This window comes from Aquarana catesbeiana, linkage group LG04 (genome assembly GCF_042186555.1).
Source record: "Aquarana catesbeiana isolate 2022-GZ linkage group LG04, ASM4218655v1, whole genome shotgun sequence".
Lineage (NCBI taxonomy): Eukaryota > Metazoa > Chordata > Amphibia > Anura > Ranidae > Aquarana > Aquarana catesbeiana.
This window is the reverse complement of record NC_133327.1, coordinates 68,347,511-68,372,053: the sequence shown is the minus strand read 5'-3', so window position 1 is coordinate 68,372,053 and position 24,543 is coordinate 68,347,511. Positions and strand designations below refer to the sequence as shown.

The following is a 24,543-nucleotide window of genomic DNA, read 5'->3' as shown; positions in this document are numbered from 1 at the left end:
TCACAGCTGTGAGATTACCGCAGGTTGTGCCTGGATAAGCAACAGATCAAGTGCTTTCTGTTCTTTCTATCTCTTAAAGCAAAATATAGAGGAGATATTAGGAATCTAACATAACCCTGATATCTCCATATAGAGGACCTGTCACCTGCATAATGCTAGCATACAAGAGGCTTGTAAGCCACCTTGTGATAGTAATACAGTCTAGTAAAAAAAGTGTCTAAAAAAAAAAACAAAAAAACAAAACCTAAAAATATAAATAAAAAGAAATTGTAAGGCTCTGTTCACTCCTAGGCGTTTTTGAGTGTTTTTCAGCTGTAAGCCTCAGCTCTAAAAATGCCCAAGACAAATCCCATTCGTTTCAATGGCCCCTGTTCACATCTGAGCATTTTGTCATCTGAAGCAAAATGCCTGAAGCTCAAAAAAGTACAGGAGCCCCTTTTTTGGCAGATTACAGGCATTTTCTGCTTTTTACATGGGTGACCTTTTGACCTGTACAAAAACGTGGCAAAATACGTGCGACTTTCTGCCTGAAAACAAAACGCCTAGGTGTGAACAGAGCCTTAATATCCTTTCCCTGCATATGGATGAATGTAAAAAAATATACACATACATACACAGACACCAGTGGCACAACACATATTAGATATTGCTGAGCACACCAGTGTGAGAGGAATAATTCCATGACCATCCTTTATGGTTAGCTCCAGTCTAGAGACTAGTTAGTCGCTGTTTTGCAAGTGCATGCAATTTTGAGATCTGATATATTTGGTGTCTATTTACTCGGCACAAGGCACCATTTTTTTTTCTACAGGTTTTTGCTTTTAGAAAATATATGGGGGTTTATTTACTAAAGGCAAATAGACTGTGCACTTTGCAAAGTGGAGTTGCACTCTGCATGAGCAGTAGCTCCAGAGCTTAGTAAGTGAGCAGAAGCTCGGCTAACTTCCATCATCCGATCATAGTTACATAGTAGGTGAGGTTGAAAAAAGACACAAGTCCATCAAGTCCAACCTATGTGTGTGATTATGTGTCAGTATTACATTATATATCCCTGTATATTGCGGTCATTCAGGTGATTATCTAATAGTTTCTTGAAGCTATCAATGCTCCCCGCTGAGACCACCGCCTGTGGAAGGGAATTCCACATCCTTGCCGCTCTTACAGTAAAGAACCCTCTACGTAGTTTAAGGTTAAACCTCTTTTCTTCTAATTGTAATGAGTGGCCACGAGTCTTATTAAACTCTCTTCTGCGAAAAAGTTTTATCCCTATTGTGGGGTCACCAGTACAGTATTTGTAAATTGAAATCATATCCCCTCTCAAGCGTCTCTTCTCCAGAGAGAATAAGTTCAGTGCTCGCAACCTTTCCTCATAACTAAGATCCTCCAGACCCTTTATTAGCTTTGTTGCCCTTCTTTGTACTCGCTCCATTTCCAGTACGTCCCTCCTGAGGACTGGTGCCCAGAACTGGACAGCATACTCCAGGTGGCGGACCAGAGTCTTGTAGAGCGGGAGAATTATCGTTTTATCTCTGGAGTTGATCCCCCTTTTAATGTATGCCAATATTCTGTTTGCTTTATTAGCAGCAGCTTGGCATTGCATGCCATTGCTGAGCCTATCATCCACTAGGACCCCCAGGTCCTTTTCCATCCTAGATTCCCCCAGAGGTTCTCCCCCCAGTGTATAGATTGCATTCACATTTTTGCCACCCAAATGCATTATTTTACATTTTTCTACATTGAACCTCATTTGCCATGTAGTCGCCCACCCCATTAATTTGTTCAGGTCTTTTTGCAAGATTTCCACATCCTGCGGAGAAGTTATTGCCCTGCTTAGCTTAGTATCGTCTGCAAATACCGAGATTGAACTGTTTATCCCATCCTCCAGGTCGTTTATGAACAAATTAAATAGGATTGGTCCCAGCACAGAACCCTGGGGAACCCCACTACCCACCCCTGACCATTCTGAGTACTCCCCATTTATCACCACCCTCTGAACACGCCCTTGTAGCCAGTTTTCAATCCATGTACTCACCCTATGGTCCATGCCAACGCACCTTATTTTGTACAGTAAACGTTTATGGGGAACTGTGTCAAATGCTTTTGCAAAATCCAGATACACCACGTCTACGGGCCTTCCTTTATCTAGATGGCAACTCACCTCCTCATAGAAGGTTAATAGATTGGTTTGGCAAGAACGATTCTTCATGAATCCATGCTGATTACTGCTAATGATATCATTCTTATTACTAAAATCTTGTATATAGTCCCTTATCATCCCCTCCAAGAGTTTACATACTATTGATGTTAGGCTAACTGGTCTGTAATTCCCAGGGATGTTTTTTGGGCCCTTTTTAAATATTGGTGCTACATTGGCTTTTCTCCAATCAGCTGGTACCATTCCAGTCAATAGACTGTCTGTAAAAATTAGGAACAACGGTCTGGCAATCACCTGACTGAGTTCCCTAAGTACCCTCGGATGCAAGCCATCTGGTCCCGGTGATTTATTAATGTTAAGTTTCTCAAGTCTAATTTTAATTCCGTCCTCTGTTAACCATGTAGGTGCTTCCTGTGTTGTGTCATGAGGATAAACACTGCAGTTTTGGTTACTGAAGCCCCCCGATTCACTCGTGAAGACTGAGGAGAAGAATAAATTCAATACCTTTGCCATCTCCCCATCCTTTGTAACCAGATGTCCTTCCTCATTCTTTATGGGGCCAATATGGTCTGTCCTCCCTTTTTTACTGTTTACATACTTAAAGAATTTCTTGGGATTTTTTTTGCTCTCCTCCGCTATGTGTCTTTCATGTTCTATCTTAGCCATCCTAATTGCACCCTTACATTTCTTATTGCATTCTTTATAAATTCTGAATGCTGTGGATGATCCCTCAACCTTGTATTTTTTGAAGGCCTTCTCCTTTGCTTTTATATGCATTTTTACATTGGAGTTAAGCCATCCAGGATGTTTGTTCGCTCTTTTAAATTTATTACCCAATGGGATACATTGGCTAATGCCCTTATTTAATATGCTCTTAAAGCAAACCCATCTCTCCTCCGTATTCTTTGTTCCTAATATTTTATCCCAATTTATGCCTTTTAGCAAGGTTTGTAGTTTAGGGAAGTTGGCTCATGTGCAAGCAAAAATGCCTTTTTTTTTTTTTTTTCCTTCCTTGCACATGATTGGATCTTCTTTGCAAAGTGAAGCTTTACCTCAATTACTAAGCTCTGGAGCAACTGCTCTTGCAGAATGCAACTGCACTTTGCAAAGGGCACAATCTATTTACCTTTAGTAAATCAACCCCATACTGTTTTGAGGGTTATAAGTGTTTTTCACGCACAAAATGCATAATTTAGCATGTGTGTAAAAAGAAAAAAAAACGGTTAAAAAACTATGTGCCTTTCTTTTCTCCTGGGGGAGGAGCCTTGGGTTGATGCTTCTATATTGCTGTGAGTAAGGATGACAGTGCTGCTCACTGCTAGAGCTACTGTCAGTCAGTTGCTAGTCCCCAACCCTTGCTGCCTGCAATATGTACAGTGAGGGAAAAAAGTATTTGACTCAATACTGATTTTGTACATTTGCCCACCGACAAAGCAATTATCAGTTTATAATTTTAAGGGTAGGTTTATTTTAACAGTGAGAGACCGAATACCAACAAAAATATCCATAAAATTGCATTTCAAAAAAGTTATAAATTGATTTGCATTTTAATGAGTTAAATAAGTATTTGAACCCTTCGCCAAACATGACTTAGTACTTTGTGGCAAAACCCTTGTTGGCAATCACAGAGGTCAGACGTTTCTTGTAGTTGGCCACCAGGTTTGCACACATCTCAGGAGGGATTTTGTCCCACTCCTCTTTGCAGATCCTGTGCTTCTCTTGAGTCACTCTTTTGTTGCCTTGGCCGTGTATTTTGGGTCATTGTCCTGCTAGAATACCCATCCACAACCTGTTTTCAATGCCCTGGCTGAGGGAAGAAGGTTCTCACCCAAGATTTGATGGTAAATGGCCCAGTCCACCATCCCTTTGCTGCAGTGAGGTTGTCCTGTTCCCTTAGCAGAAAAAACACCCCCAAAGCATAATAGTTCCACCTACATGTTTGACGGTGGGGATGGTGTATTTAGGGTCATGGGCAGCATTCCTCCTCCTCCAAACACGGCGAGTCGAATTGTTGCCAAAGAGCTCGATTTTGGTCTCATCTGACCACAACACTTTCACCCAGTTCTCCTGTGAATCATTCAGATGTTTATTAGCAAACTTCAGACAAGCCTGTACATGTGCTTTCCTGAGCAGGGGGACCTTGTGGGAGCTGCAGGATTTCAGTCCTTTACGGCGTAGTGTGTTACCAATTGTTTTCTTGGTGACTATGGTCCTCAGCTGCCTTAAGATCATTGACAAGATTCTCCTGTGTAGTTCTGGGCTGATGTTCTAATGATCAGTGAAACTCCACAAGGTGAGATCTTGCATGGAGCCCCAGACCGAGGGAGATTTACAGTTATTTTGTGTTTCTTCCATTTCTTCCATTTCTCCCTCTCACCAAGCTGTTTGGTGATAGTCTTGTAGCCCATTCCAGCCTTGCGTAAGTCTACAATCTTGTCCCGGACACCCTTGGACAGCTCTTTGATCTTGGCCATGGTGGAGAGACTGGAATTTGATTGATTGCTTCTGTGGACAGGTGTCTTTTATACAGGTAACAAGCTGAGATTAGGAGCACTCCCTTTAGGAGAGTGCTCCTAATCTCAGCTTGTTACCTGTATAAAAGACACCTGGGAGCCAGAAATCTTGCTGATTGATAGGGGATTGAATACTTAATTCACTCATTAAAATGCAAATCAGCTTTTAACTTTTTTGATCATTTCTTTGTCAGTGGGCAAACATACAAAATCAGCAGGGGATCAAATACTTTTTTTCCCTCACTGCAGTAAGTAGAGGACATAGAGAGCACATTGTACGTAGACATGATGTGAATTGGAGAAATATGAGATGCCGGCTGACAGTGCTGGAAGGGAGAGCTGTGAAGCCAGAGCAATGCCATGTGCAGCGAGAAAGAGGATTGAACTGACAGCATCACCAGGTATTTTACTTGTAATAAAAAGAGTTAAAAAAGTCAGCAATTGAATGCAATATAATTGAGTGATCTATTTTTAATCTTTTGGGTTTACAGACTTGTTAGGGTTTTTATTAATGTATACATAACAAGGGTAATATGTGCGTTCAGACTGCTATAGAGTCATCAAATCATGTCCTAGTTCTCTTTGCACAATATTAAATCGGGATCCCCAGTGAGGCACAGAGCTGGTTCACAGTGACATTTAAAAATTCCCTCACCGCTCTTTGAAAACTGAATTGAAAGTTATTTTTAGCAAGGAGCAACATATGTAAAAGCCATTCGCCCATCTTGACAGGGTCAGTGATCATTGCTTATTCAGTTCCACATTATAATGCGTGTCTTTCAGGCAGGGACAGCTGCATAGCTGGTAAATCATAAAAGACGCGTGGTCTGCATGTCTCTTCCCTGGTGCTCCATCTCGTGTTCTAATCGGGTTCCTGCAGTTTATGACCATCTGCAGAGCTACTTTAGATGTTTACATCCTCATACAGAGCCATGCAAATAGATACATATAAAAGAAAAAGCAGCGCAGATCACATCTTTCCCAGCAGGTTAGCATGCACTGCGCCATACCCTGAGGGAGTCACTGATGGGGCGGAACATATTGGAGAGCATTAGCAACTTATATATTTTATTAATGAATAAGAGCCATACTCCAATATCTATTCTTCCAGGTGCTTTATTCAGCTGTTGACTGTATAGCTGCACCCATAGTGTCCCCACCCAGGGACCACCCCTCCTTAATGCATTTCACTAGAATTGGCTTGATTGTAATGTTGCATACTTATCAGTATGTGGGACACATTAAATATTTTGCAAAATTTGACCGCCTTACGTCAGGGTCGTCACCAAAATCCCCCCTTACATCAGAAGCACAGACCATAGGCAGCCTCTGCTGACCTAAACCTTCAGTCAATACCCATTGAGGATACGCCACTGACCCTAGCTGGGGGCCGGTTGTGTTCCGTGGGCCACAGTTTGGAGACCCCTGATATCGACTGCGGCAGATATATATAAAAAAAATTAAGAAAATTGACAGATAGGCAACTAGGTAGGAAACGAGAACATGAAATACAGTAGATAGAAATAAAAAGATGTTGTAGCCTAGCAAATGGATTCAGACACAGAATTATAGACTTCAATTTAGGTGAACGCTAAGGTAATAGGAGAAGTCTTGAGTACAAGAATATGGAATTGGACTTTGTATAGGCACCCAGAACTATAAAAATAAATATTAAAAATATATTTATTTATTAGATACATATTAAAACCAGCAAAGGCACATCTCATATCTGGATTCCATCATGTAAAATTGTCTTAAATGATAATTTGTCAATGGTATTCAACCTCAACACGTTTCAACTCTTAAAGAGTCTCGTCAGGAGAGGAACAATAAATCTGGGATATAAATATACATACACTAAATTCTAGTAATATACACAAAGAAGAAGGCACAGACCAATCACTATATGCATGGGAATTCACTTACAAAAACCAATGATGCATGAAAAGAATGAGTGCGTGTCCAGAGAAGCCCCAGAGGATTTTGATATTGTATTGTAAAAAAAAAAAAAAAAAAGTCTTGTTTGGTGAAAATAAAAATAAGTTCATATCCACAAAAAAACACGTAACGTATCCTATTGAAAACATTTCACTCCAGGCAGACGAGACACACTTTGACATGCCTCCTTGGAGCTATAACACCTATAATAAAACTCACACACAAAATTTAAAGGCTCAATTCACAAAGCTTGCACATTACAGTAAGAATCCTTATTTTCAAAAGAGTACAGTTAATTTGAACTGAGTCCAATGAGATTTAAAATTTGAAGTCACGTGGCTTAAAGTAGATTGTTATGCTTGTGTAAAGATTTTTGAATTGAGCCTATAAGGTGTAATATGCATTTCTGATTGCCCTGGAAGTGGCATGTTTTCCCATAAATTATAGGGTGTTGGGGTTAGAATCCAATCAGGATACATGAGTGTACAGTGCATTGTAAAAGTATTCATACCCTTTGAAATTTTCCACATTTTGTCATGTTACAATCAAAAACGTAAATGTATTGTATTGGGATTTTATGTGATAGGCATCATTCTCACGAGGCGGATCCGCTGCCTTGGAGTCCGCCTCTGTCCGCCAGCTCAGTGGTTGATCTCTCTGTTGATCTCCGCTGAGCTGGCGGATGACAGGTCCCTCTCGGCTCACTGGAGCGGGGAGGGGCTTGTCGAGTGCCGCTGGTTACTATGGAGAGATCGGACGAAAAACGGACAGCATGTCTGTTTTTATCAGATTTCACCCGATCTAATCCGCCAGGGACAGATGCGAACGTAGGGGCATCTGTCTGATTTTAGCGGATCGGACCGGGTCAGATGTCAGTGGACATGTCTCCGCTGACATCCGTCGCTCCATAGACTAGCATGGCACGCCTGTTCAGGTCCGCCGAAAAAACTGACAGGTGGACCTGAACAGTCTGACAGTGTGAAAGGGGCCTTAGACCAACACAAAGTGGCACATAACTGTGAAGTGGAAGGAAAATGCTATTCTGTGAAGCCTTCAGAGGTTTGTTAGAGAACCTTCGTGAACTAACAGCATCATAAAGGCCAAGGAACACACCAGACAGGTCAGGGATAAAGTTGTGGAGAAGTTTAAAGCAGGGTTAGGGTATAAAGAAATATCCCAAGCTTTGAACATCTCACAGAGCACTGTTCAATCCATCATCCGAAAATGGAAAGAGTATGACACAACTGCGCACCTACCAAGACATGCCGTTCACCTAAACTGACAGGCCGAGCAAGGAGAGCATTAATCAGAGAAGCAGCCAAGAGGCCCATGAGAAGCTACAGAGATCCACAGCTTAGATAGGAGAATTAGTCATGCACTCCACAAATCTGGCCTTAATGGAAGATTGGCAAGAAGAAAGCCATTGTTGAAAGAAAGCCATAAGAAGTCCTGTTTGCAGTTTGTGAGAAGCCATGTAAGCAAACATGTGGAAGAAGGTGCTCTGGTCAGACGAGAGCAAAATTGAACTTTTTGGCCTAAAATCAAAACGCTATGTGTGACAGAAAACTAACACTGTACATCATCCCTGAACACACCATCCCCACTGTGAAACATGGTGGTGGCAGCATCATGTTGTGGGGATGCTTTTCTTTAGCAGGAACAGGGAAGCTGGTCAGAGTTGATGGGAAGATGGATGGAGCCAAATACAGGGCAATCTTAGAAGAAAACCTTTTAAAGTCTGCAAAAGACTTGAGACTGGGGCGGGTTTCAACTTCCAGCAGGACTACGACCCTAAACATACAGCCAGAGCTACAATGGAATGGTTTAGATCAGGGGTCTCAAGCTGATGGCCCTCCAGCTGTTGCAAAACTACAAGTCCCATCATTCCTCTGCCTTTGGGAGTCATGCTTGTAACTGTCAGCGTTGCAATGCCTCATGGGACTTGTAGTTTTGCAACAGCTGGAGGGCCGCCAGTTTGAGACCCCTGGTTTAGATCAAAGCATATTCATGTATTAGAATAGCCCAGTCAATGTGTAGACCTTAAAGTGCTTGTGAACCCATTTCTTGAAGTCTATGCCAGCCCCTCTATTAGAAGCTGGCATAGCACACTATGTAAGTCATTTTAAAAAACAAGCTTTGTAGCTTTTGAGCTGTCTTCAGGCCAGTCACATGACTTGAGGCCACTTTACTGCTCTGATGGATGGCTTCTGCGGGAGGAGCTGTGATCTCCCTCTGACATCAGCTGTGGAGATCACATGGCCTCCCGCATAAGCCCTGTCTCAGAGCTGTAAAGCGGCCGTGAGTCACGTGACCGGCCTAAAGACAGCTCCAAATAGCTATTTACAATGCTCGTTTTTTTAAAGGATTTACATATGGTGGTATGCCATCCTCTAATAGTGACCATTGTAAGTTTTTTTTTTAATAATAGCGGCGGGGGTGGGGCAGAGCAGAGACAGAGAGGGAACTGACAGGCAGGAAGGAGGAGGTGAGGGGGAGACAGGAGAGCTGAGAGCAGGGCAGCATATGACGGAGGGACGCACTCTCACCATGGTGGTCAGGGCTTAGTAACCCTTGTTATTGTGGTCAGTAGAGAGAGGGGGATACAGGAAGTGGCAGGTTCAGGGAGGTTTTTTTTTTTAGTTTATAGGGGGGCAGATTATACAACACAAGCACTGTGCTGTTTAATCTGCTTTAAGGGACCAGGATCTGAATGTTATTTTTTTGGGTTAACAAACACTTTAATCCAGTTGAGAATCTGTGGCAAGACTTGAACATTGCAGCTCACAGATGTTCTCCATCCAATCTGACAGAGTTTGAGCTATTTTGCAAAGAAAAATGGGCAAAATGTCACTCTCTAGATGTGCAAAGCTGGTAGAGACATAACCAAAAAGTCTGTAATTGCAGCGAAAAGTGGCTCTACAAATATTGACTCAGGGGGGCTGAATACAAATGCATGCCACATTTTTCCATTTATGTGTAAAAAAAAATTGAAAACCATTTATCATTTTCCTTTCACTTCACAATTATGTGCCACTTTGTGTTGGTCTGTCACATAAAATGCCAATAAAATACATTTATGTTTTTGGCTGTAACATTACAAAATGTGGAAAATTTCAAGGGGTATGAATACTTTTTCAAGACACCGTATTAAATTATTTTTAATGATCTTCCTGATGATCAGGATGAGAAGAAGAGATATAAATGATGGTAATACACACACAAGAATTACACAAGACCTACAGTATAGTATGTGTGTCCAAAAAACACTAATAGGGCGTACACACGTTCGAACATTGTTCGGACATTCCGACAACAAAATCCTAGGATTTTTTCCGACGGATGTTGGCTCAAACTTGTCTTGCATACACACGGTCACACAAAGTTGTCGGAAAATCCGATCGTTTTAAACGCGGTGACGTAAAACATGTACGTCGGGACTATAAACGGGGCAGTGGCCAATAGCTTTCATCTCTTTATTTATTCTGAGCATGCGTGGCACTTTGTCCGTCGGATTTGTGTACACACGATCGGAATTTCCGACAACGGATTTTGTTGTCGGAAAATTTTATCTCCTGCTCTCCAACTTTGTGTGTCGGAAAATCCGATGGAAAATGTCCGATGGAGCCCACACACGGTCGGAATTTCCGACAACACGCTCCGATCGGACATTTTCCATCGGAAAATCCGACCGTGTGTACGGGGCATAAGAGGTCTCTAAAACAGCTCATCCTTGCAGTCAGCCATTCACAATAAGGGCATCTGAAGCTAGCACCCGACTACTTCCTGGATATTGTGCAGCTGCCTACCCAGCATTCACATCAAAATGTTGCGTCTGCGTAGTACTCACACAGCGCGGTAAACCTATTTTCTGCTACAAAATCATGTAATATCACAAAAAAAAGATGGCCGAAGACTCTGGGGATTGCTGATGCTTTTATCTCAGGAGTCAATGAGAGAAGCTTATGAACCCTTTCGCCCAAGTGGGAAAAAAAAGGTACTTTTTGTCCAAACATGAAATAGGAGTGCTTGAGCATTCCAATGAGCGTTAGAATAAAAAACAGGGTGAAGAGCCACTAGATGGATCGTATGAAATAAATGTATAAGACAAATTACGGTGATTTTTTACTAGAGTTGTGCAAATGCGTGAGACATTCGCATAGTAAATTTATTTATACATAGACCTTCAAGTCTCCGACATAACTCTCCATGACCACTTGTATTACACAAGAAGTCCATCTAGGTTGCAGATTAGCTCCAGGTTGAAGATGAAGATGATCCTAATAAACATCATCAGGTATCTGAATGTGGACATTTGTCAAAGCAGATGTTCATTCTTGCAGGGCGCAAGGTTTGTTTCTTAAACCATGCATAAAAGCAAGCCCCCAAAAATTAAGAAAAAATATGGCTCTTTGAAGGGGTTTGAAAATGTGGTATAACATTTAAGAAAACTGCTGGTAAACTGTATGTGGAAACAAAAGCCCCCTGCAAAGTAGATATTCACAACCTACCTGTCCTGGGGCGTGTGCCAAGAAAAGAATCCAATGCTTCTAGGAGTGTTAATTTCTTGGTTCCCTATTTTGCTGTGTGGTTCCTTCCACCAGCCCCATGACACTAATGAACCTGGGCCAGTGGATCAAACCTCTGAGACTAGCAGGGGGGGCAGGTTTCTGGCACTTTCTGTTGACTATAGCAGAGATTGGCAGTGCAGGCAACAAGAGAGGTAAGCATACGAGGTCTCTGTTGTTTCGACAGCAAGAGACAAAATCGCTATAGGTGAAGAAGGGTAAGACCCTTACTTGTATTACTGTCTGCTGTCTCTTTAAAAAAAGATTCCCATAATTTCAGTCTGGGTGGCAATGGTGTCACCTGAACAGGGAGTATGAGAAAATCTATAACAAAAGAAGCCTATGAAACCTGTGAGAAGTTCTCATCATTCATCTCACCCACATTTTTCACCAATACATCATCATCTATTCATCAAGAAATTAGGTTTCTCGCCCTTCCCCACTCTTTCTAAAGCTGAAAAAAAGTTTTTCCTGCAAATACATTTTAAATAAGTGTATGGTGCATTTTTGGTGACTTCTGTGTAAAATCTACCAGGAATTCTTTTCATAAAATTATTTGAACTTTTGGACCTCTCCTAAATAATGAAGAGTGAGCTTGGAAGCCGTGTCCTTGTCCCAAAAAGTTGAAAGAAAAGCATATTTTTATGCAACTTATACCTAAAATAAAACAACAATTTTGTCTTGTAAATCAGATCATTGTAATGCACATCTCTTGCCCGCTTTATCTCTCTGAGATTATTTTTTCATACTTGTACAGCATAAAAGTAATTTATCATCTATATTTACAGACATGTACTCACTTGCTGCTACCAAAGTGGCAGCTTTATAAATAAGGGTGCTATTTTTAAATGTTAATACAGAAGATTTTACAACCCCCTCCCTCTCTGTGTTTATTTTCATCACAGTTTTCTCATAATCCAGTCTCTCGCTGCTGCTGACACAGACTCTATGTCATTCTTGGAATGCCTCTGATAGAAGCTGGATGTGTTTGTAGACACTGTGGCATTGCATAGTTAGGACTTTCCACTTTTCTGACAAGCTTTTGGGAAGTGGGGCTACAAAATAATCCATTTAGTAAATGTGCGCTGTCCATCTTGTTCTCTAATGCTTGTCTTTGGGCTGACCATTATTCTCTGTTGGAAGTGGTTAGTTTTTGCTTCCTGCCATTAAGATATTTTAGAACAGCCAACAGGGGCGTTGCTAGGTCTACAAAAGATCTGGGGCTAGAGCCCATAGCAGCGTAGTAAAGAAAGTGATACGCTTGGGCGGGCATACACATGTATGTACAGTAATATACATGTGTGTGTATATATTCCCAGAGAGCCCCCCCCCACTTACATCAGGGCCCCCGGAAAGCCCCTCCTTACATCAGGGTCCCCAGAGAGCCCTCCCTTTACATAAGGGTCCCCAGAGAGCGCCTCTTACACCAGGGTCCCCAGAGAGCCTCCCCCTTGCATCAGGGTCCTCAGAGAGCCCCCACTTACATTAGGGTCCCCAGAGAGCCTCCCCCTTAAATTAGGGTCCCCAGAGAGCCTCCCCCTTAAAATCAGGGTCCCCAGAGAGCCTCCCCCTTGCATCAGGGTCCCCAGAGAGCCCCCCACTTACATCAGGGTTCCCAGAGAGCTCCCCTTAAATCAGGGTCCCCAGAGAGCCTCCCCCTTCAAATCAGGGTCCCTAGAGAGCCTCTCCCTTGCATTAGGGTCCCCAGAGAGCCCCCCACTTACATCAGAGTCCCCAGAGAGCCCCCCACTTACATCAGGGTCCCCAGAGAGCCCCCCCTCCCCTTGGGGTCCACTGCAGAGACTCGGGGCTATGGGCCCCAGATTTGGGGCTATAGCCCCAAAAGCCACCCCCTAGCAACGCCACTGACAGCCAACATGGTTGAGCTTCTCAGGACCATAGGCTACCCCTGGGGTTGCTAGGGTGTTCCTTGAAAATTAGAAGTGATTAGCATCCGGCCTCAACACCAGAGGACTCTGTCCTCTTATTTCACAGGTAGGTAATCTCTGATGCTGCTGAGTAGTATAAGGGAATACCTCTACGCTGACTACCAGTGTAAGGTAGAGCTTCTACACTGACCACCAGTGAAAATGAAAACTTCTACAATGATCACCAATGTAAAAGAAAACCTCTATACTGATCATCAATGCAAAGGACCACTATAATTTTTCACAGTCTATTTTTTTTTTCTGGCTAATATTAATGTTTTAATTTCATGTTAGCGGGGAATCTGTCCGCTAAAACCTACTGAGCAGGCAGATGACAGGCCCGTGTCTGCTGCACTTATGCAGATCACAGTCTGCTCTTCTCTATGGGCAGTCGGACCTCCTGTCCGTTTACATCCGACTGCCATCCGATCCGCTACAAAGATGGGGAAGGGGATGGGATGGGATCCCCATCCGTCAGTTTTTACATCCCCCGCTCCATAGAGGACAATGGAGGGTCTGAACAGGTCCACCTGTCAGTTTTTCCATTCCGCACATGTGAAAGGGGCCTAAGGCATATCTGAGATTATTCAGATTAAAAAAAAAGTTGCTTTTGACCTGCAGTTGATTCTCTCATAGATGTCCATGGGGTTTGACTGTAAAGATGTGGCCAGCAAAGAGAAGACTACAGCCACAGGCTGTAAACATTTCTGGTGTGGGTCGTTTGTGTCAAGAGGACTTAGAAGGATGGATAAATAAAAAAATATATATATATCCTTTAGGGAACAGTAGCTATTGTGATTTTGTTTGTGAGCTGACCCCAAAGAGCATATGTTTTCAGCTGTTGAAGAGAAAGCAAATATAATAAAGCAAAATCAAAGTACAGCGCTGCTAATTACTAAGCATGGCTCTCATATGGAATGATCACAGTTGGCTGTCTCTATTGTACATATGTAATTATAAACTTTAGGTGTAAACATTAACAATACAGTCCATTTACATTGCAGAGTTCAAAACCTTTATTTCCTTTGTGCCTCCAGATGAGCTTGGGCCAGCGAGCAAAACTGACCTGCACACCTGATGTTGCATATGGACCCACGGGGCATCCAGGAGTCATACCTCCCAACGCTACTCTGATCTTCGATGTGGATCTGCTGAAGATTGAATGAACATGTAGCGGGGCAGGCTGACAAAAGATCTCCAAAACCATCATTCTCCTCTTCCTTTCAACTGACACTACCCTCACTGCTGCAGAAGTCAGTATAATTGAGAAGGACTGCTTCAGCAGTGGGGTTACCAGTTTTCCCATTAACCCTTCAGCACTGCCAGAGAAGACTGCAGTGGCTTAAAACCCAGTCTTCTCTGACAACAAAAGGGAACATCATAACAGGACTGCTTCAAAGTGATCCTCAGTCAACCTATGTAGGTCACGTCTCTTTTCTTAATAATACTGAGCAGTTTAAGTGTACCTGTCATGCCTTCATAGAGGAAGTAGACATTTTGTGGCTTAATGATGTCACCAGTGAACTGCTAAGCTTGAATGTCCATTAAAGTCATAAAGTGACTGCTTTTGTAGGGCAAAGATGATAGCTGCACTTAAATACAGAAGGTCCGAATTATTTATACATCATAAGCTCATGCAAGCTTGTTTCAATAAGACAGTACCAAAATGCAAAGACTGAATAGCAGTTAATGGCAATTGGTATGATTTGTTGTAATGCAGTGCCATACAGTCGTTGTGGTTTACACTGTCTTAATAAATAAGCCTGGTAGACTGAAAGCACCAAATATTACATTTAGGGGATTGATTTTCGTAGATCCCAGACTTAAAATCATGTAGTTCCTGCCAGCCAACATACATTCCACACATTAACAGTATACAAATGAGCTGAAAGACTTAAAAGAGACAAGGGGACCCTAGGTTTCTGATAGACCATTGGCTTTCATTGCTGGCCATTCACAGACCAGAAGTCAAATTGCCTAACAATTTAGCACAAAATCACAGGGCCTGTGATCACTTATGAATGTATCCAAAATCTGGCCTGTTCCTGGTCATAAGAACTGAAAGCTTTACAGTTAAATCTTGTACATACTGCTTGCGGCAAATGGAGTTGCCTTCATTTACTTCAGCTCTTTAAAGTGTTCTGACCATAAAATGCACTAGATATGAGTTTTAAATGGTCAGTCATCCAAAAATGATGCCTCTGTTTAGAGGAAATGTTGATGTTTGGGGGACATAACCTATTTGCTGCCATCATTATGAGAAGGGCTGTACTCTTCCCATTGCATCGTAGGTTTATTTTACAATAAACATACTGGCACAGGAACCTTGAGACTCCCTGGTACAGTAGGAGTGAGACCTCTCAACAAATCTGGAATCCCAGAGAAATGCATGAAAACGATGTCCACCACCATCCACAAATAGTTGGGTGGAGAGATGATTTACAAAGGTGGGGACACCAACTTAAGCTGTGAGAGTGCATTAACAAAAAGTCAATGAATGGGGATGCACCATATGGTCAGGATACTATAAATGGCATGCCAAATAGGCAACGTTATCTGTTGCCCTTCAAGCAGTGTGTATTGGGCCTTTTAAGTAGTCCTGTTTCTGGCAACTTACAGAGGCAGTTTCAGAACACCAGGATGACACACGTTGCTCATTTAGGTGGTATTTTTTTTTTCTTTGTTTTTGAGTGCACTCACGTGTCCAAATTATTGCTCAAGTACCCAACACCCTTCTTCTGTAGTGGGTGTGGGCAAAGCTGTGGGTTCAACTCTATAAAACAGAGAGGAACATTTTTGTTTGTTTTTTAAATGCGAAGATGTTAGTGTTATGGGACTCTACATTCGCCAATTTTCTTTTTAAGACAATTTTATTTTATAAAGTCCCTCCTCCATAGCTATATGAAAATTAAATTATTAGATATTGGTTTTGCAGTCACATGGATGTAGTTTAAACAGCACCTTTATTTTGTAACTAAAGCAACTGAGGCAGGGAAATGCAGAACTGTGCAATGTGCCTACATTTTGTAACCTTTTTGGAATAAAGTTGCACTGCAAAATATTGTACAAGTGTGACATACATATTTATCAGGGAGCAAAATCACAGCAATCAATCAGATTTAACCTATTGCTGATTGGTTTTTAAGGTTACAACTTTTTTGTACATTGCCTAGACCTTAAAGTAGGAACTGGTAGAGTCACTTTATGCCCAGCTTCTGACCCCTTTATAATCTCATTCGCACATTTGGCTGCCACAAATTATAGCAATTGATAATTTCACCTCTGTTTATCACGATTGCTGATGGTGATTGCTCACTAGGCCATAGTACTTCCATGTGGGTGGAAGTCACATGCCCATACCTGGCAGCAGTAGAGGAAGAAGCAGCTGGGGAGCATTGTGACAATAAATCTCAGTGGGTTGGATAATGAGCAAAATGACAGACACTTTTAAAACTAGAGTTGGTGTAAAGCTATAACTCACGAGGTAAACTGTTCACCAAGCAAAATCAGTCCCTACCACAAAAAATCCCCAACATAAACTCCCATAGACAAAAACGTGAAAATGGGGGATGGAAAAAGACAGGGAAAACACCTTAACTGTAAGACAATAAATGGAAGCAATGACATATGAGGAGCTTCAGGTGTCCCACAAAAAACTTGAGTTTTTTGGTGGGACACTTGAACCTCTTTATACATTGTTGCTTCCATTTGGTGTAAAGCTACACATAAACATGAATGCTCCATTTGTCCCTGTTGGACAGAAATCTATTATCTGTGGGGTGTGGCAGATTCCTGCTGGTTACCTGTCCTCTGGAGAAATATCTGAGGTATATTTTTAGGACATGAAGGCTTAGCAAAGTTTTTTTTTTACCACTTATTTTTGGTGTTCAAGGGACTGCATCTTTAAAGAGCCCTAAGGATCACTACCTTACCAACTTTTTATAAATCATCAAAGTATCTTCCCAGATCTTGGTTTCAGCCTATAAGGGAAAAAAATCATGAATCTGCTCCTTATTTAGGGAGTACTCATTGCTGTTACTGGCATTTTCACTTTCTAAAGTGTTGTGTGTGTTTTTTGTCTTAAAGCTTAAAACTTTATTGCTTTCCAGGAAGATAAGCAAATACAAAAAAAAACTCAACTACACCAACACAAAAAATAGTCTGCTACTCTGGCTATAACACACTCTATAAGTTGTACATTTTATGTTTTAAGATTTACTTCCAGATGGATAAAAGTGTGCATGTTGATTAAACACTGTGAAAGCAGCCATTTTGTAAAGATTTTGGAGGTAGAATTGTAACATACAATTACCAATCAGAATCATTCAGGGGAAATTTTAACAGTTCTTCAGGCACATTTAATTTTAAAGACCACTTATTTTAATAGTACCAGTGCTTTGTAGTATCAGGTTTGTGCTATTACTTTCTGCCTTCTTGATGTCACAGATTCCTAGCGAATTGATAAGCTGCTTTCTCAGGACGACTTGGTTCCACTCACAAAATGGCTGCCCTCATGTATTGTTAGAGACCGACACACTTCAAATGATGTTTTGCTGAAGCTTTGCTGTGCTGTCTGGAGGCAAGATTTGTTTTTTAATTTTAATTTGCATGTGACATAACTCACAATATGACTAAATCAAATAATCTTGTATTAAAAAAATAGAAGAAATATAAATAAACCCACTGCCTTACAGTACACATAGGAAAGGAGGTGCTTGGAAAAATCTGTGCGCGACCCATGCGCAAATGGGCATTAGCTAAGGGTTACCTGCCGTACCACACCAACTCAAACCTGTACGTATTGCTTGCTGCTGATCAAAACAAAGCCTCTCCTTTAAGTACCTATATACAGATCTATATATATAAGAAACAAAACAATAAATTTTATGAAAAACCTTGTGTTTTATAACTTGTGTGGTGTGTTTTTTTTCTCAGAAAATTGAATGACAACCTGTTCTACCATGTGTGATTTGTTTCCTAACAGAAGACTCACCCTAAAATTAATGTTTTTACTGAAGTGTGGAGAAGGTATTTGGCTACTCAACGTTTTGATTTTTTGGGGCCTTTGAATGTTGAGATATTTTCAGTAGAAGAGATAGGAAGAGAAAGTTAAGACTCCCTTACATTGGCATATGGAAGAGGCTAAAATTTTAGGTGCAAAGGTCTCCAATCAAATGCATAGAAAACAAGTTGGCAAACATTAAAAATGTGTTGTCAGTTTTAAAAGGAAAGTAGTAGAATAAAAAAAGCCATTGCTTTCAAATAAAATAGTTTTTTTAATCTGGCCAAAAAAAAAAGCTTAATGCATAGAATGCATGAAGGTAAAAAACCTTGAGCCTTTAGAACCACTTTTAAGGTCTTCCCCAAAAGGGGATTTTGCTCATGTCCAAAACTACCAAACCCCCACAGGTCCACTGTTTCTTGTTTGATTACTAAGATTTAAAACTTTTCGAGCAGTAAAGGACGTGGGAGCCATAAGAGAAGAGAGGCACAAAAAAAGGGGGGGGGGGTTGTTTGAATCGTTTTGGGATTCCTCTTTGGAGGTTTCCCCTACTGATGTTACTGATAGGATTATTTTAAAGTGAAACCAGCAGGTGTGTATTTGTTCAATCTATCCTCAGGAGGTGTGTACTAATTCCTCCATTGTTGAGGTCCTGTCTAGGCGGGAGAACCATTCAGCAACCGTTGGGACCCAGGTAGACTTCCAGTGTAACAGTATAACTATGTGCATAGCTGAGACTTAGAATTTTGTCTATTGGGTAAGGAAGTGTGATAGTGGGCAGGTGTGAAGTCTAAGTCAAATGTAGTCACTTGGAATATAATCTTATACATGTCCTTCCAGGGCTATACAGTGGGTATAGAAAAGAATCACCCCTTTAAAAGAATAACATTTTGTTGCTTTGCAACCTGAAATTAAGACAGACGAGGCACATGTTTGGGCTCTGGCAAAATGGTCGCCTGGCCGAGTAGCTCTGAACCTCGGCTGCCGACTCTGGCCCACTACAGCCTCCCCAGTAAGCCACCGGTGCGGTCATTGTGCCAAAAATGGCCAGCAGACATCTCTGCTCTTTCTATGACAGGCGGATTGGATGCCCGGCCTGATTCCAAGATGGCCGCTGATCCACCACAGCAGCCACAAGGAGTGCATGGCCCTGCCTTAGGGCTCATCGATGTATAGTGGGAGAAAAACTCTACTACTAGGGATTATACTCATTATTCACATCCCAACGGGCTTTACACCAGGATAAATCATATATTCACTTGCTCTTCCCTTGTCTCTTCAATATGTAGAACCTGCATTCGGGATACGGCTTGGTCTGATCATGCCATAGGATCTGTCCCCCTCTGGCAAGCCTCATGTACAGATGGCCCCTTTCATTGGTGACTGAACAAGTGCCTTTTAAGTGACCTGGTTTTATGCACTGAAATCAGCTCAATATGTCTGGCTCGATGTCTCTGGTTACCTTACACAGGGCGACCTTGCATGGCAAACTGATCCAGATTGTGGGAACACAGAATTGACATAAAGCATCTAGAGGGAGAACTCCGCTCCTTGTGTGCAGCCTATAAGCAAAGCCCGGATAAACACCAATCCGGTCTTGCATAGAGGCTAGTAGACTATCTCTTAATTTGCTTTTGACCACGCATGTAGAGAAAAGCCTGCGCTGGTCATCTGCTAAGTTTTATATGCAGAAGGATAGAATAGGCTCAATGCTTGCTAACAAACTCGCCCCTAAGATACGGCAAATGGCGCTGCCCAAAATTAGATGCTCTTCTGAATATATACTCAGGACCTGCAAAAAGCCTTGAAGGAATTTCAAAGCTTCTATAGTAAACTGTATCAAGCCACCTCCTCTATGGATTTGGACCATTTATTAACCTTCCTCCAATCTCTTAAACCTCCCAAACTAGTCACCTCACATAAGAAGCTGATGTCTGCTCCCATCACAATTAAGGAAAGAGGAAACGAGCAAAGCGTTCCTATGCCCCTGGGCCAGACGGTTTTCAGCAATTTATTAGCAAAAATTTGCAGCGATCCTAGCGCCCCACCTTGAATGGTTCTTCAACACTCTGAGAGTAAAACAGAAGTTAGACTATGATATGAATACTGCCTTGATTTCTGTAATCCCCAAGCTGGGCAAAGACCAGAGAAGGATCACCATACGGATCAGTTTGCCTTAGCGTTACAGACGCTTCTGAATCGCACGGCTCACCTGGATTCTCCCACTGTGGCTGCTCTGGTTCAACCTGTGTTGCAGGCCGTCCCTGCTGCTGCTCCAGTCTCTGTGCAGGCACCCGCCTTGAGTATTATCTCTATAAGGAGGTATGTCTGGTTCTGCTCCACTTCCCCAGCGATTTGGGGGTGATCCAGTTCAATGCAGAGGGTTTCTCAATCAAGTTGAGATATACTTCAAGATGCTGCCCCAGGCATTTCCCACGGACAGAAGCAAGTAGTTTCATGATATCTTTGCTTTCTGAGAGAGCCTTGGCCTGGCCAAACCCTCTATGGTAGATGCAAAAACCCATTGTCCTCAGTTACCCAGAGTTTGTGGCTTCCTTTAAAAGGTATTTGACGTTCCCGCACACTCAGCTTCTGCTGTCAAGTGCCTCATGTCCATCAGAGTACGAGAACTGTTGGCGATTATGCTATTGAAATCCGTACTCTGGCAGCAGAGGTTGCGTGGAACAATGAGGACCTCGTGGCTGCTTTTTCTCATGGTCTATCGGACACCATCAAAGATGAGATAGCAGCCTGAGATATACCCACTGAGCTGGAGAAGTTAATCACTTTGCCATCCTCATTGACTCCAGACTCAGAGAAAGACTCTTTTAAGGAGCGCTTGCGGAAGCCTCCTGTACATTTGTCTCGGAGCTTTGCAGTCCCACCCTTGCCTCCCTCACCTCCCATTCCTCCTGGTACAGAGTCAGCCAGTGAAGATGAACCCATGCACTTGGGCTTCACACGTCTCTCTGTGAATGAGAGAACCTTTAGAAGGAGGGAGAGATTGTGGCCAGGCAGGTCACTTTTTGAAGTCTTGTCCTACCCGTCCAGGGAATGCCCAAACCTTGATGTCCTGTAGCAGACAGACCTTAGGTGACGTTGTTTATTCTTCTGTTATCCAGAAGGATAAGCCTCTGGTCCCAGTTATCCTTTCTTAGTCTGAGTCGTCCGTCGAGATACAGGCTCTAATCGACTCTGGGGCTGCAGGCCTGTTCATTGATGCTGCCTTTGTATCTAAACGCTCGATTCCGCTGCAGCTTCGTGCCACTCCACTTGCCATTGAGGCTCTTGATGGGAGACCTTTACAGCCTGCCCATGTGACTCATGAGACTGTTTCGTTGTCCATGGCCGTAGGGGCTCTTCACCATGAGATAATCCAATTCCAAGTTATTTCCTCACCTAAATTTCCGCTGGTTATTGGTTATCCTTGGTTACAGAAGCACAAGCCCTCTTTTGATTGGCTTCATGCTGAGGTTCTCTCCTGGTCGCCACAATGCAGCAAGACATGTTTCCAGAATGTGGCTAAGGTCCTATGCACCCCTTCACTCTCCTCCCTGCCGGAGGAGTACCATGATGTCTTAGATAAAGGTCAAGCTGATAGTTTGCTTCCACACCGGTCATATGATTGCGCAATTGACTTTCAACCTGGTGCCATACCCCCTTGTGGCCGGGTTTACCCTTTGTTGATCTCGGAGGATAAGGCCATGGAGGAGTATGTTGCAGACACACTTTCTCGAGGATTCATCCGCAAGTCCTTGTCTCCTGCTGGTGCTGGTTTCTTCTTTGTGAAGAAGAAGAGTGGTGAACTGAGACCTTGTATTGATTATGGGGGTCTCAATTATTTGAATGCTTATCCAATTCCGTTGATTACGAAGTTATTTGACCGCCTCAAGGGAGCAACAGTTTTTACGAAGCTGGATTTGAGAGGAGCATGCAATCTCGTAAGGATCAAGGAGGGCGACGAATGGAAAACTGCGTTTAATACCAGAACAGGTAATTATGAGTACCTCATAATGCCATTTGGCCTTTGCAACGCTCCGGCAGTTTTCCAGGAATTTATCAACTATGTCCTCCGAGATTTGTTGCAGCTATGTGTGGTGGTTTATCTCCACGATATCCTAATTTTTTCCAAGTCCCTAGAGAGCCACCACACAGATGTCTGTCATGTGCTTCAGAAGCTGAGAGAGAACAATCTCTATTGTAAAGTGGAGAAGTGCGAGTTCCATCGCAAACAGGTTAAATTCCTGGGTTATGTCATTTCCACTGCTGGTTTTTTGATGGACCCAGAGAAACTTTTAGCAGTCCTACAGTGGCCCTGACCCGTGGGTATATGTCCTCTGCAATGTTTTCTTGGCCTTGCCAATTATTATGGAAAGTTTATTCATAACTTCTCATCTCCGGTCAAGCCCCTGACTGATATGACGGTAACCCACAGAGTTGGTCTGTGGAGTCCATTAAGGCCTTTGAGAGTCTCAAGGCTACCTTTGTTTCTGCTCCTGTGTTGGCAAATCCTGATCCTACATTACCCTTTATCCTTGAGGTTGATGCTTCTGAGACTGGAGTTGGCGCCCTTCTGTCTCAACGTACTACCTCTGAGAGCGCTATGCATCCTTGTGGCTATTTTTCCAAGAAATTGTCACCTGTGGAATGCAATTACGAGATAGGGGACGGAGAGTTGTTAGCGATCATTTTAGCCCTTAAAGAATGGAGTCATCTCCTCAAAGGTACCGCTGTGCCGGTTCTCATTCTTACTGACCAAAAGCATCTCACATTCTTGCCTGAGGCCAAAACGTCTCTCTCCCAGAAGGGCGCGATGGGCTCTTTTCTTGTCAAGTTTCAATTACATTGTCTCTTTCTTACCCGGTACTAAGAATGTAAGGGCTGACACTTTGTAGCGACAATTTTCCTCCACTGCCAAAATGGAATCGGTTCCTGTTCCTGTGATTCCTCCTGATCGTATTCTGGCTACGGTTCGCACCAGTCTCACTTCTCCTTTCGGTGACAAAATTCTTGCCGCTCAGGTCCATGCTCCTCCTGAGAAGCCTTGTGACCGCCACTTTGTCCCTGAGAGTCTCCGTACTGCCGTGCTCCGGACTTACGATTCTCCCAAGGCTGCTGGCCACCCTGGGAAGAATCTACTTTTTTGGGCCATTTCCCAACAATTCTGGTGGTCTAGTCTACGTGCTGATGTAGCCGCCTTCGTAGCTGCTTCTTCCGTGTGTGCTCAGAGTAAGACACCACAACACCTTCCAGTGGGCCTCCTACAACCCATACCCAATGGAGAGGGGCATTGGACCCACCGGTCCATGGATTTCATTGTAGAGTTACCCAACTCTCAGGGCAACACAGTTATCCTTATGCTGGTTGATCAGTTCTCGAAGATGTCTCATTGTATTCCACTTAAGTTGCCCACATCTAAGGAACTGGCTTCCATTTTTTGCTCGGGAGATCTTTCGCTTAAATCATTCGCTTACATCATTGATCGTCTCAGACAGGGGTAGTCAGTTTGTGTCCCCGTTCTGGGCGAGCCTTTTGTGCACAGTTGGGAATTCAGATTTTTTCTCATCTGCGTATCACCCGCAGTCTAATGAGACGAGAAAGAGCCAACCAGTCCTTGGAGCAATTTCTACGTTGCTATATTTCTGACCATCATAACAACTGGTCAGACCTCTTACCTAGGGCAGAGTTTGCTCACAATAGTGCCTTGAATTCTGCTTCCCAATTGTCCCCGTTTATGGCAAACTATGGTTTCCAACCTTCCATGTTGCCTGACTCATTTGTTTCGCAGAGCATGCCTGCGTTAAAAGAGCATCTCCGTGGTCTTCGTTCCACTTGGGCACAAGTCCAGGAGGCTTTATAACATGCCAATGATAAGTACAGACTCCATGCTGACCACAGACGCCTGCCTGCGCCTTCCTACCAGGTTGGGGACAGGGTCTGGCTGTCATCTCGCAACCTCCAACTCCGCGTTCCCTCACTGAAGTCGGCACCTCGGTTTATTGGGCCTTTTTGTATTCTCCGCAGGATCAACCCAGTGGCTTACGCTTTAGACCTTTCTTCTAATATGCATATCTCAAATGTATTCCATCTCTCCTTATTAAAACCTTTGGTCTGCAACCGCTTTACCACCTCTGTGGCACGTCCTCACTCAGTATAGGTTGAGTTGACTCCCGTAAATTCCATGGGCGCATACAGTATCTGGTGCATTGGAAAGGGTACAATCCGGAGGAACACTCTTAGGACATACATGCAATCTAAACCATTCCATTGTAGCTCTGAATGTATGTTTAGGGTTGTTGTCCTGCTGGAAGGTGAACCTCCACCCCAGTCTCAAGTCTTTTGCAGACTTGTAACAGGTTTTCTTCTAAGATTGCCTTGTATTTGACTCCATCCATCTTCCCATCAACTCTGACCAGCTTCCCTGTCCCTGCTGAAGAAAAGC

At 42.9% G+C, this 24,543-nt stretch overlaps 1 protein-coding gene across 1 annotated transcript in view; it reads left to right on the top strand.

Moving 5' to 3' along the window:
• The window catches only part of FKBP1B (FKBP prolyl isomerase 1B), a 112,621-nt gene extending 94,613 nt beyond the window's left edge, over positions 1–18,008 (top strand). Inside the window, exon 4 of the mRNA XM_073625305.1 lies at positions 14,137–18,008. Coding sequence (XP_073481406.1) covers positions 14,137–14,265 — 129 coding nt within the window. The 3' untranslated portion in view covers positions 14,266–18,008. The remainder of the gene's footprint in view (positions 1–14,136) is intronic.
• The last annotated feature ends 6,535 nt before the right edge of the window (positions 18,009–24,543 follow it).